General features: G+C 41.6%; 1 protein-coding gene and 1 non-coding gene across 2 annotated transcripts in view; both read right to left on the bottom strand.

Moving 5' to 3' along the window:
• Nucleotides 1–8704, bottom strand: part of CLUL1 (clusterin like 1) — a 40317-nt gene extending 31613 nt beyond the window's left edge. Inside the window, exons 1-3 of the mRNA XM_084965747.1 lie at nt 8599–8704; nt 7053–7201; nt 1072–1239 (exon numbers count right to left, since the gene is read on the bottom strand). Coding sequence (XP_084821873.1) covers nt 1072–1239; nt 7053–7201; nt 8599–8704 — 423 coding nt within the window. The remainder of the gene's footprint in view (nt 1–1071; nt 1240–7052; nt 7202–8598) is intronic.
• Nucleotides 8705–9843: 1139 nt separating this feature from the next.
• On the bottom strand, nt 9844–9949 carry LOC146402752 (U6 spliceosomal RNA). Its single transcript, XR_014808669.1, has one exon. It is a non-coding gene; the product is annotated as a U6 spliceosomal RNA (small nuclear RNA).
• Nucleotides 9950–14572: the final 4623 nt, after the last annotated feature.

The following is a 14572-nucleotide window of genomic DNA, read 5'->3' on the forward strand; positions in this document are numbered from 1 at the left end:
TCTGGGTGGATCATCTGCCTCTCCCTCTGACAGCTTCTGTTTCTCTGAATCTAGCCACAAGAACAAAACATTAAAGGCCCAGGAAATTGTCATAATGTCACACAACTGGCACAGAAAGGAATGGTCCCCAAACCTCATGACTTCTAGCCAGAGCTCATTCTCCCATATTCTGGTGTATCAGAGAGTGGCTATAAAAATAGAGCAGATGCAATTAACAGTGGAAGCAAATTAACTTGGCATATAAATTATCCTGAGGGTTGCTTTCTCTGTAATTGGGTATGGCACTGCCAAGCCAGACACAGACTCTAATTAGTGCATTCTCTGATATGGGGAGGGGAATTTCACTGTCTTTCATACTCAGCCCACTTCTTGAAGGGGAAGGGAAATTCAAACCAATAGAATAAGAGCCTTTTATGGGTCAGAGCTCATCCTATTCAGGTCACCACCCTCTGTGATTCCCTCTGCCCAAAAGAGAGCCAAAGGGGACAAAAAAGTAAACATGTAGTCCTACAGGACGTGCATGGATCCGGGTAGAGGGGACAAGAGTGTGGGCATGTGTGTGTGCACACGCATGTGGGCACTGCCACAGGGCAGCGAGTGCATTGAAGGAGAGACTCAGGGAGCTGAGAATGCCTTCAAGGGTTTGGCCTCCCGGGAAACAATTAAAGCAGGTTGAAATCAGAGACCATAATACTATTATTCAGAATGCAATTTAGCAAATATTTATTGAATACCTATAATTCTTAAATTAATGCAAACAAGAAATGGTTCCTGCCCTCAAAGAGCTTACAATCTGGTGGTAAGATAGTCACACATAACAAATACAGGGTAGAAAGAGGGTATTTCTGAGAGATACATACAGTGTCATGCAAGAGAGGGACAAAAATTATATATTCACAGGTGATTCACGTATAGGCATGGATGTTAGATCCTAGCGTTTTGCTAGGTTGCAAAGGGTCAATATCAGGTCAGCTATCTCTATTCTAAACGTTAACATAAATTAATTTTTAAAAGTAAGCTGAAGCAGGTACCTTAAGAACTTAGGAATCTTGAGCTCTATTTTTCCCTTACCGTGCTTTTCATAGAGGACCAACTGTTTTGGCAGGTTGTGTAAAATCTCATGCAGTTACTTTCCAGGCAAGATTTGCATTCTTCCCAAGAATCTCTAGAAGACACCTGGCATAGCCTTTCTTCTTCTTCCAGATGTTCTTGAACTTCATTCATAAGTTTCAGGGCCTCCTAATTTATAAAGTAGAAATATATATCTTATTTCCATTTTATGACTCTGTGTGTTGTACCTTGGTTGGTTTACACTTTTAACGAGACCTGCGTGTGCTAAATGAAACCTCATTCCTTCTTCAGGCCCTTAGTACCAGGCAGATCTACCCTGAAGCTTTCTGTTAGGTTAAGAAAGCACTGGTAGATCCCTATGAAGACTGCAGTTAAGAAACCCACCTGTTCATTCACTCATTCAACAACGAGTTACCTATGTTAGTTCATTCATTCATTTCATTCATACACTCATTCAACAACCTGCTACCGGACAGACATTGACCGCCCCTCGGTGAACCGACCAGATGCAGCCCCTACTCCGGGGGAAGAGTGCAATGGATCTGTTTACTTGTCTTCACTTCTAGTCCTTGGAGGATGTGGAAGATGGGTTTTAAGATTTATAAAGTTGATATTTATTTCCTTCCTTCAAGCTGCCTTTAATGTTTGTATGTTCTTAGACATTGCAGGGAAACACAGTTCCTAAGTATTTCGAATCAAGTTTTCGCAGCGAGTTGCATTCTAGCGGCACAGACGCTGTAGCCTGAGCGCTTCCTTCTCGTCCGTATTCCTAGCACGCCCCCTTGCGGTGCCTGCTGCACTCGGTCAGGTCCCGTCCGGCAGAGGCGACGCAGTCCCTGAGAACATCAGTGACATGGTCCCTGAGAACATCAACCCGGCCCCCAGAGCTCCCGCTAGGCCCGCACACATGCACGTGTGGACTTCTGCAGACCCGCTCCCCGCAGGCCTGAGACACAGTTCGGGGGAATCAGGAGCTACAATGTACCCGTCGGTAAGAAGACAGCTTCTGAGCTGACAGCAACTCCCTTAAAAGAAAAAAACACGATAGAAAAAAAACCTCCCTTAAAAGAAAAAAATACGATAGAGCACAGTTTCTAACCCCAATTTAGCGTGCACTTTTATCTACTGGAAAAAGAAAAAGAAATCATCCTTTCCTGGCATAGTAAGCCCAAAGAAGCAGCTGGGCGCTGACAATCTCTGACTTCTCTGCTGGGCTCCACGTTTTCAGCTGCTCCTCTGGCAAAATCTTGGGGCTAAACTAGGTGCCACTGGCGATGTCCCACGTAAGAAAACGGGCAGGGCCCCAGCCTGCCAAATGTACCTCGTGATCTAGACAGGTTTTACTTGACTCTTTGGGCTCTGCAGAACAATTTTGGAATCTGACATCTTCCCCAGAAAGGTTGCCTCACTGGGGCAGGCGGCAATACTGCCCAGATTTCCTCAATGTAAACATTCTGCTCATTAGCACATAAATCAAAATCCCAATATTTCCAGTTACAGACTACACTCAATGTGGACCCTTGGGCAAATTACTTAACATCTCTGAGCTCCTGTTAGCAAATAGGAATAACTGTAGGATCTACAGCTTAAGGTTTTGTATTAAGTGAGATGAGCAAGCAAGGCACCCAGTCAGTTATCTGATTTCCATCACTTCTAAAAGCATAACAAAAACCAATGACCAATCAAATGTCCTGAGTTTTGGTTGTGAACCTCTGCCATGGAGGAAGTCAGTTTCTGGTTTACAAATGCCCTGTCCATTTCTTCTGTTTACCCTTAAGTCTCCCACCCACTGATACCATATTTAGAACTCCTGGCCTGCAGTTTGTAGCTTATCAAAGTCCCAAATAAATCTGGGTCAGGGCAGGGCATGGGTGGGGAATCACTTTAAGCTGCTTTAGTAAGAGCAAGTTTCAGATGCTCTCACTAAATATAAATAGGGAGAAACTGAGGAGGGGGATGGAGATTATGCTGAGTTCCCTGAGCATAGGGGGTGTTTTGTACTGGAAGCTGGGGAGTTCTTACATCATATTTGCACATAAATTCATATTTGTGTGACGAATCCTTTATTTTAGGTTTAAAATCATTTTAGGGAGGGAGACGCTGGGTTAAACAGGTCTTTTCTTTTTAAAATTAATTTTTCAGTGAGTGCCCAAAACTTGAGTAAAATTCAATGATTTCAAAAAAATAAGTAGGCCTTCAGAAAATAAAATTAAATTTCTACCAATTCCTGGATTCTTCGGGTCAGAAATGAAACGGACACTTGCTTATTTGACCCGCTCCACACTGAGGATTCTTTTCATAGTATATGTTACATACATCCTTGGCTTGCCAGGAGGCCTGAGAAAGGGAGAAAAACAAAGTTCCTGGGTTCTACAGGCCCAGAGCCAGCTGACTTTCTCCCGGGGTCAGTCATTGCAGGGTTAACACATTAATGAACATCTCAAAACTCAGTTTGCTTGGCTGTCAAATGAAAGAGTTTAGCCAGGTGCTGGAAGGATTACGCGTGCTAATGTGTTTTATACAGGGCCTGTAACTGATATCTAGTGTGGTTATTCCTAGGGGCCAGACTCACCAGCCAGCCAGGCAAGAAATCAGCTAGAAGGGCTCCCACAGTCTCCTCACAGAGTTGCTGGTTTTGATTTCCTCGGTCTTTTGCTTGCTGCCAAAAGGGAGGAGGGCTGGCAGCTGCTGGTCAAGCAGTCTTTCCTTCTGGGGGTCCCGTGTGATGCAGGGAAAGGTGTGGCTGCAGGGTCAACCAGCCTGGTGACAGGCTGACTACAACTTTGAAGTCACAGCCTGTGACATAGCCCTAGTCTAGCTGCTCAGTGGATACCCAGTGGCCGCCGTGTTCAAAAGTGAATTCTAGCTGCTTCTTGGAACTTAGTGACCTCCACCTTTATAGGTCTAGGTATAGGACTAGGGAGGGAGATATTAGAACTTCTATTTGTATTTTTCAAATTTAAAAATAAATGATGGGAAGGAGAAATGGGGAGTTGCTTAATAGGTATAGAATTTCGGTTTTAGGAAATGGAAAGGATTCTGGAAATTAGTTTCCTAATAATGTGAATACACTTAATACTATTGAACTACACATAAAATGGTTAAGATGGCAAACATTTTTTTCTTTTTTTCTTTCTAGGGCTGCACCTGCGACATATGGAAGTTCCCAGGCTAGGGGTCCAATCGGAGATGCAGCTGCCAGCCTATACCACAGCCATAGCAACAGGGAATCTGAGCCACATCTTCGACCTACACCATAGCTCACAGCAATGCCTGCTCCTTAATCCACTGAGTGAGGCCAGGGATTGAATGTGCATCCTCACAGACACTTTGTTGGGTTCTTAACCTGCTGAGCCACAACAGGAACTCCCAAGATGGCAAATTTTATGTTATATACATTTTATCATAATTAAAAATGTTTAATAAAAATAAAATTTAAAGTAACTCTCAATGTTAAATTTTAAAATATTTCCCAAATTTTTGTAGGATAATCTTTTAAATGTTTATTTATTTATTTAAATTGGGAGTGGTTCCTCTGCTTTTTTTGCTTGTTTGTTTTTTTTTTTTGCTTTTTTCTTTGGCCACAGTGTGCAGTGGCTTGATGTAGGATCTCAGTTCCCAGGCAAGGGATTGAATCAGGGCCACAGTGGTGAAAGCACCAAGTCCTAACCACTAGGCAAACAGGGAACTCCCCTCAATTTTTGTTACAGTTTTGATATCAATTTTGATTTCAGAGTATGTTAGAAAATAAATTTTTAGAAGTTTTGATTGTTCTGAGTTATGTTAACAGTTTATACTATTAAACTATGAGCCATGTGATATTTATAATTTAGAAATGTATTGAGCTTTATATTCTAACATATGAACAATTTTTAATATGGCCCATGGACATCTGAATATATTGTATATCCTCCATTGGTAAGATATATAGTTTGGGCAACAGCTAAGGAAAGGTATTTGAATTTTAAAAAATTGATGAGGCTGATGTACTCTTTTTTGTTTGTTTTTTGTTTTCTTTTTTAGGGCCTCACCTGAGACATATGGATGTTTCCAGGCTATGGGTCAAATTGGAGGTGCAGCTGTCAATCTATGCCAAAGCCACAGCAATGCCAGATCCGAGCCTTGTCTGTGAACTACACCATAGCTCACAGCAACGCCAGATCCTTAACACACTGAGGGAGGCCAGGGATTGAACCTGAATTCTCATGGATACTAGTCGGATTCATTACCGCTGAGCCACAATGGGAACTCCTGGATGTACTGTTTCACATGCTCTGGTGCTCATGTCAGGCCATCGCATGTGGCCAGCTGTGCATGAGGACCCTGTGGAACAGGGTCCCTACATGTTCCAGAAGCATCGACTCTGGCTGCCTCTCTCTTTGTTCACCTGAAGCTGCTTGCAATGAATTTCCATTTAAGAGGATTCAGGTAAATGAGGATTTTCAACTACTTTAAACTAAACTAGCCCTCATTAAATGGATAGGAGGCTTTAAAGTTTTCTTGGGAGGAAAAACCCCCAGCAGATTAAAAAAAATACAAAGGAGTTCCCATTGTGGATCAGCAGTAACAAACCTGACCAATATCCATGAGGACCTAGGTTTGATCCCTGGCCTCGCTCAGTGGATTAAGGCGCTGGTGTTGCACTGAGCTGTGGCGTAGGTTGAAAACTTGGCTTGAAATCCAAGTTGCTGTGGATGTGGTATAGGCCAGCAGCTGCAGCTCCCATTTGACCCCTAGCCTGGGAACTTCCATATGCCACAGGTATGGCCCTAAAAATAAAAAAAAAACAAAAAACCAAAAACCAAACAAACAAAAACCACGAATAACTTAAGCTCAGGTAAACAAGAAAAAAATGGTAAGGCTGCCGCTTTTTCCTTATGAGCTCTTTATTGGCCTTGTATCAGTAAAAATACGACGATGTAATCAGATCTTGCTATCAGCTAAAATTTTTTCAAAATACCTAAAAGATTATTTGAAATGTGGACTTACATCCATCCAAGCTAATGGTGAACCTCACCCTAAGTGTATTTTGTATTAATTAATCATGGTAGCAATCCACGTGTCTAATTTATAAATAACATACATATCTTCAGGAGTGAATACTAACAGTAATTATGGTATTAGGGATGGGAGAACAAAAAACTTTGGAGGCCACTGATCTAGCTGAAAACTCCACAGACACTTTTGACTCAATATTTCCAACTTGGAAAGGACCAAGGATAAAGGATTTTTTTTTTTCCTTTTGCTTTTTGGGGCTGCGCCTGTGGCATGGAGGTTCCCAGTCTAGGGGTCCAGTCGTAACTACAGCTGCCAGCCCATGCCATAGCCACAGAAACTCAGGATCCAAGCCTCACCTGCGAACTACACCACAGCTCACGGCAATGCCAGATCCTTAACCCACTGAGCGAGGCCAGAGATCGAACCTGCAACCTCATGGTCCAAGGATAAAGGATTTTTAAGAAAGCAGAACTTCTCAGGGAGTTCCTGTTGTGGCTCAACAGTAACAAACCCCACTAGTATCCAGGAGGATTTGGGTTTGATCCTTGGCCTCACTCAGTGAGTTAAGGATCCAGCGTTGACTTGAGCTGTGGTGTAGTTCGCAGATATAGCTCGGATTCCACATTGCTGTGGCTGTGGCGTATGTAGGCTGGCAGCTGCAGCTCTGATTCAACCCCTAGGCTGGTAACTTCCATATGCTGCACCTGCAGCCCTTAAAAACAAAAACAAATAAAAAGAAAGCAGCACTTCTCAAACAACCGAAGTCCCCAAATTCTCAAGTTGGGAGTTTTTCGAAGGCCTATTCCACGAGGAATATGTTCTTTGAAGAAATTTGAAATATCCTACAAATTCTTCCTCCATTAAGCGCTGCTTTCCAGAAAATCTATGATCATGGTAAATACGTAATTCCTCCACTGCACTCAGACACGCACTATTCCTGGTCTGTGCATGTTGAAGAACAGGTATGATTTCAGGGATCGTACCTGCTTTTCCTCTCTGCATTTCTTCAGGGTTCTCATTAGGCTGCTGTGTTCCTCCTCTCTTCTTTCCATCAGGATTTTCATCTGCTTCATGCCAATCAAAGCCTTCTTCACCTCTTCATCTATATCTATCTCCCCAGCCTCAGAAAAACCTAAAAGGTTATGTTGTAGGTTTTTTTTCCTTTGAGATCCGATCAGATTACATTGCATCAGAAAACAAGGAATTCACTAATTTTTCACAATCCTCCCAACAGAGGCTTAATTTTTTTTTTTTTTTTTTTTTTTGTCTTTTTAGTGTCACACCATGGACATATAGAGGTTCCCAGGCTAGGGGTCCAATCAGAGCTGTAGCTGCCAGCCTACACCATAGCCACAGCAATACTCAATCAGAGCTTCATCTGCAACCTACACCACAGCTCACAGCAACGCCAGATCCTTAACCCACTGAGTGAGGCCAGGGATCGAACCCGCATCCTCATGGATGCTAGTTGGGTTCACTAACCGCTGAGCCACGACGTGAACTCCTTAATTTTTTTTTTTAATAGCATCAAACTCTGAAAGCAGATCACCATAATTCAGATCTCAGCTGCTACACGGACTCGACTACCACCCAATAATACCTTCTGTTCCTCACTTAAGAGCTTCTAGCCAAGTCAGAGTCAATTTAACCCCATTCTTATCATTTTCCTCAGAGCCTGTTTTCATTTATCGAGTTTTTTTTCCTTTCCTTTAAAACCCAAGTGTGTTTAGATTAGAGAAAATGTTGAATTTTCTTCACAGACAATTTATATTAAATGCCCAACTGGGAGCCTCAAACACATTGAACACTTTCCCTTTCTTTCAGCTTCAGTTACCTTCCCTGGAGGCATCAAATCTAAAAGTATCTCATATAATACAAGATTCTTTAATAACCTACTGGACATCTCTTACACCCTTTTAATAAGCATTTAGTGCGTATGAAATTCATTGCCATTGTCTCTTCACAATAGCCAATGTGGCCACCAAAGAAGCTTAATCTTGCCTCCAAATTTAATTATATAGATCCCCAAGAGGAACACTTAAACTCACTATTTCTAAGTGTTAGGTACCCAAAGCATCCATCAAGCAAAGGCCACACATTAATGAGCACAGACCAACCGGATTCAATGTCGTTACAACCTATTCTTTCACTGTCTCAAGACTAATGGCATGGATTACTTTAATTGTTTAAATTTTTCAAATGCTTGAAAAGAATTTCACTGTTCATTAAAAACTGTGCTCAGAAGACACCAAACATCTGGATGAGACCAAGCAATGCTGCCGAAACGTTGGCAAGTTTTATCTCCGTGATAGCAAACATCTGGCTATGCGATAGCCATTGGAATGTTCTATTTTTATCCAGATGTTGGGCGTCGTGTCTACTTGGCTTAAGTGCCTGGAGAATGGCTCACCGTGAAACTAGAGGGAGTCCTAAACACAGTTATCTCTCAACTGTAAATCACCGTAAATGCCAGTAGGACGTGCAAACAGGCACACAGGACACAGTGCAGATAAAGAAACCAAAACTTACCCTTCAGGTTTCCACGGATGGCAGTTTTGTCCTCCCAAATAGGTGCACAGTGACAATCTTTCAACCACAGCAGATACACAATAAACACCAGGAGTGGCAGCTTCATGGTTCCACAGTTACTGCAAAGGAAAAATAAACCTGCATCAAATGGCTTAAGTTAGTTTCTTGTGGCAGCAATTGAAAACACATGGTGATCCAAAGTGTTTTTCTGTCAATTTTTCTTTATGACTTGAGACAATGTATGCTAATATGGCTGAGACAAAAGGAGACTTGAAATCTAAATACATTAAAAAAAAAGACAACACAAGCACTATTTTGTTTACATTTTTCCTAACAGTTAAATAAGACCATCATCTGAAGCTTTTGAAATTTAAGGCAACCAATAGTGTGGATCACAGCCCCATAGAAGCCAAATTTCACTTTCTTTCCTTATCAATAGCAAACATCTCCAAACACAGAATTAATTAATTAAAATATGTTGGCAGATTGCTTTTTCTCCAAAATTCTGAGTCCTTAATTAAGTTTTTACCTAGATGGTTTACTACTTATTTTTTAATGAAAGCAGAAACAGCCTCAGATTTTTCTGATACATCTTATAAAACTCATCAAGATACCCGAAACAGGCAGAGTTAAATTTTCTTTCTTCTCAGGTAATCAATTTTCTTTTAAATCTAATTTTATATACATTAGCTGTAAACATTCCAAATAACAATGCATGCTTTAATAAAGTTGTATCTGTAAAATAAGTTAGATTATCTTGACTCTTCCCAAAGAGGATGTTTATCTGCTTTATGTATATTCATTATTTTGGGGAAAAAAATGCTCCATTATTTAACCAACACTTGGAATGTCTTTTAAAAATACCAGTAGTTACAAAGCTATCACATTTTACATCTACATTTACCATTTGGACTAATTCTTCTCTTTCTATTAAGACTCTATTTACCAGATGAAATTTTAATATATTTACCACTAACTTTGCAGGCTCTCCCCCAGTGAATTTTCCACCAGCTTCTGGAAGGACCCTCACCTTTCTCTGATTTAATTTTCATCTGTGTCAGGGATTTACCCTTGTTCTATTAATTTGATGACACAGTTCTTAATCCTATTAACCTAACATTTTGAGATTAAGAGTATGGTTTAAAATGTGGTAGGGTTTAGAAAGAAACACTAGAGGGCGGGCTGTCTACACGATCAGGAACAATGACCTTGAGATACTTTAAACACGCAAAATTTTTTTTTTTTTTAAATGTGGAACGCTTCGCCAAATTTGCCAGTCATCCTTGCGCAGGAACCATGCTAATCTTCTCTATATGATCCCAAGTTTAGTATATGTGCTGCCATAGTGAACAGACACAAGTATGTTTTGATAGACATTAAAGCCTTAAAAAATTTATTTTAATTTGAATTGTACTGGAGTTTCACTGTGGTGCAATGGGATCGGTGGTGTAGCTGCAGTGCCAGAATGTAGATTCGATCCCCGGCCCAGCACAGTGGATTAAAGGATCAGGCGCTGCTGTAGCTGTGGAGTGGGTTGCAACTATAGCTTGAAACTGATCCCTGGGTCAGGAGCTCCATATACCGAGGGACAGTCAAAAAAAAAAAAAAAAAAAAAAAAAAAAAAGTATTACATGTATGTTTTTATATAGGCCAAATAAATTCCTTTAATTGGAAATATAAGCAGAAATATGAAATAGAGTAAATAAACTCTTCAATAAAAAACAATTTGAGGAGTTCCCATGGTGGCTCAGCGGAAACAAATCTGACTAGCATCCATGAGGATGCAGGTTCAATCTCTGGCCTCACTCGGTGGGTAAAGACCTGATGTTGCCATGAGCTGTGGTGTAGGTCTGAAGATGTGGCTCAGGTCTGATGTTGCTGTGGCTATGGTGTAGGGCTGGCAGCTATAGCTCCAATTTGACTCCTAGCCTGAGAACCCCATATGCTTTGGGGGGCAACCCTGAAAACAACAACAACAACAACAACAATTTGAAGATTATTTACATAGTTGTTTGGCATTTAAAAAATATATGCAAGCACATTTAACTAGCTAAAGTGATACAATCTAGCAGTGTAATAGCTATTTCACCACAATTTGGTAACTGATTCATTGAACTGCAAATTCAGAGACTGATTTGTTGAGAGTTACCATAGCCAGGGAGAGTCTCGGTTTCTGGCTACTGAAATCTCAAGACTGCCTTGGGGCCCCTGGGCAACTTTTGAGAGATTAGCCAATTAATACTTATTATCCCTGGTGCTTTCTAAGCAGGTCACACCGACTGTTCTGAACTGCTTCACCTGATATTCAGGGGCCCTTAGAAGTTGGTCCTTGTGTTTGAGCAACCTGCAGCCTGCAGTTTATCTCTGCTCAGCTTGGGCACCCAGATGGGCAATTATAGGACATGCTCTTGCCTACACCCCATTTCAGCTGTCTTGACTGCCTGCTAATTCTCTGCTGGAAAACAGATCAGCTCAAAGCAAAGCTTGAGCTATTATTTAAGTAGCCCAGTGTCACTTTTGAGCAACTACGAGCCACACCTACAAACAGAAGTGTCCGCTCCTGAGAGGTGATCTGTTGGCCAAGGGAAGAAGCTGCACTTTGGCTATTTTTCTCAGGAAGAGGAGAGCCCAATTCTGGAAAAGTCAGTCATAGGAAACAGTGCAGCGTCAGTGCGAACTCTGACCCCAAGAGCCTTTCTTGTTAGTTTGCTATTGTCCAGGTTTGGGTCCCTTTTGAAGTCATGGCTTCAACATGCTCTTTTTCAGCAAACACACATTTTTTGAAACTGGTACCAATGTTTAGAAAGACCAAGGGCTCATCCTCTAGTGGCAGATTTTTCCTGAATTCCATGTTCCCCCTTTAATTGTAATTTCCGAGAACAGAATTTTATTGCTAATGACTACTAATTATTTTAAAATATCCCCAAGCTTCCAAAACATTTCTTCCTCTAATTATTTCATCTGTTTTCACAGCTGCCATTTTGTTCTGAAGATTAGGCAATACTTCTTGTGAATCCAGTTACTTTCCTAATTATGACATCACTGTGTTGAAGACTTAAGTGGGTTGTAAAACATTATAGGTAGTTGGGTGGTAACTAAGGAGACCAAGCAGCAAGATCATCTTAATTAAGCAGGGCAACAAGAAGATGCATGTGGTAGGAACTGAGAAATAGAGCAGTCAGTCAGATGGACTTCAAAATGTCAGGCTTATTGTTGCTAAGTTAGGGCTTGGACAGAGCATCTTAGATGTGTGGCCATAATGGAATTGCTACTGTGTTACCCCTGATTAGATTTGCCCTCAGCCACGGGCATAGCCAGACAACCTCTGGGCTTCCCTTTGGGTACCTACTTGTCAGAGAGCAGCCTGGGAAGTCTGTGCCATTTGTGCTACTTCCTACATGGAGCCCAACTCCAGGACACAATGTCAATGGTCCCTGGATTCATGCGACCCAGAAGCCCTGTGCGTGTTCTGTGGATGAGCTGGGGTTCGCTGTCTTGCAGCAGAAAGATCAGAAGGGAGAAGAATGAGAGCAAATCCCTAATGCCTTCCCCACAACTTGATGAGAGCCATGGACAAATGGACTAAAGTATTCTCCTGTGAGTCAAATAACCCTCTCCCACTTGGAAGGAAGTGTTAGTTACTCTGGTAGAAGTCCCTTCTTCTGCCATAAAACAAAAAAACAAGAAGGGAATACATAGGAGAAGTAAAATAAAAGACAAAAGCATAAAGATCCAAATACATGATTTATGTAGATTATAGTGAAACTGTGGGTAATCATTAGTCAAGTCCATTTCACCTGCCTCCACTAATCAACGTCATTGCATGTCCTCCAACAGCATGTAGCCTAAGCAATAAGATGTTTGCCCAAGTTCTTTTTCAGGAACCTGGAGTCAGTTGTGTTTAGTTGGAAGTGAGCTGGATGCGACCACTGGCACTCCAGATGGGCATGTGCCATTGTCCACTTGGTGACTTTTTGATGTCAGAGACTGAAAACTCCACCCTTAGATCATGCTAAGTGCTCCATTTTTGGATGTGCAGAAGCCTTTGCAGAATGACAATTACCACTCCTTTTCCCAAGCATTTTTCCCTCACATTCCCCACACTCCCCACCCCTCAGACCAGCCAGCTTCGTTATTCTTTATCCCTGAAATACCCCCAGCCCTTTGCCTTTTGGAAAGTGGATCTGAGACTTGTTCTCCCATCTTCTCACTTAGCTGCCTTGTGAATAAACCCTCTCTGCTCCAAATCTGGGTGACTCAATGTTTTGGCTTGCTGTGTGTTGGGCAAAATGACCTGGTTCAGTAATAATAATGGTAATTAATTTCACTGGATCTATTTTCTGCCTCCCTCCCTCCTTTCCTTCCTTTGTTCCTTTCTTCCCTCTCTATCTTTATTTATTTTGCCATTCATTTAATAAACAAAGATATAATTCACATCAAAAAGCAAAAAATTAGTAGTAGAGTGTTAATTAATTATTTATTTATTTTTTGGTCTTTTTTTGTCTTTTAGGGCTGCCCGCATGGTTCCCAGGCTAGGGGTCCAATTGGAACTGTAGCTGCTGGGCTACTCCAGAGCCAGCAATGCAGGATCTGAGCTGCTACTGCAACCTACACCATAGCTCAGGGCAACGCTGGATCCTTACCCCACTGAGCAAGGCCAGGGATCCAGTCCTCATGGATGCTAGTCGGGTTCACTACCACTGAGCCATGACAGGAACTCCCGAGTGTTAATACGCTCAAAAATTTCCCTCTTTTTGGGCAAATGTTGGCTAGCTCTCTAACAGAGAGGGCCAGTGGTATTGTCTAAAGTTTATGGATTTAAGAATCAGTTTCCATCAAAATCCTTGTCACACACTGGGCCCTGGATTTCTCTGGGTCCTCATCTAAAGATGAGAAGTTATTGGAAGAAATAATCTCAACTGTTACTCCCAGCTCTAAATTTCTGTGATTATTATTCATTTATTCTCATCAAGCTTCAACAAATTTGAGTAAATCTGTAAAACAATATATTACAATTACCTTATCTCCTGTTTAGAGTTGCTGAACAGGTCAAATTAGTTAACACAAATGAAAATGTTCTACTGAGCCATAAAGCATGATGTAATTGGAAAGTAGACCAACTACCTCTTTTAAAAATTCAGACTAAACTAAAATGATTATTTTAGGCTCATATAACACAGGCAGCAAAAGTAGGCATTGAACCCAGACTTCAAAGTCTTTTATGAAAAAAATCAACTTTGAAGACAACATGAAGAAATTGTATCCCAAGTTTAACCTTATCATGAAATCAGACAGAATTTATCTATACAGACCAGTGCCACATAAACTTAATCATTGATCAGGATGTACAGAAATATCGAACACAGTCTATAATTTCCATCACAAGAAAGCATGGTTCCTTTCTTGCGTCTGGGAATTTCAGTCTTGGACCAGTTCCTTCATCATCAAATGTGTGTTGGGCAGATTTATGTTCCCCACTCTGAGGTACTGAGGTACCAGGAACAAAACAGATGGTCCCTCCTCTCTGGGAGCTCCTGTTACACCCCAGGGGGAGCGAAGTGGACACAATAAATAAGTAAGCAAGAACACATCAGATCAGGAAAGCTTATAAAGAAAATAAAGCCGGGTATGGGGTTGTGAGTAATTTGGAAAGTGGGGGTAACTTTAGGTCAGGTGGCCAAAGGAGGTCCCTCTGAGAAGGGGACCTATAGCTAACATCATCCCCTAGAGCAGGGCCCAGCACCAGATGGAAAGCGGAGGCTGAGCCATTTAAAAATGAGGAATTTCAGGATGCCAACGGCAGAGCATTAAACTGATACCAGAGCATGGGGTGAAGGACGTATGTGCAGGAAGCCGGGGCTACCTGGAAGACAAGAGCAAGAGCAAGGGTAGGAATCAACCTGGTGCATTTGAAGAACTGAAAAGCGGCCCACGTGGTGGAGGCAGCGGGAGGAAGGGGAAGTGGGATGTCAAG

The sequence above is a fragment of the Sus scrofa genome, chromosome 6 (assembly GCF_054392235.1).
Source record: "Sus scrofa isolate SSC_HxYL_T2T_F1_AM1 chromosome 6, Sscrofa_HxYL_maternal_Yorkshire_Landrace_v2.0, whole genome shotgun sequence".
Taxonomy (NCBI): domain Eukaryota; kingdom Metazoa; phylum Chordata; class Mammalia; order Artiodactyla; family Suidae; genus Sus; species Sus scrofa.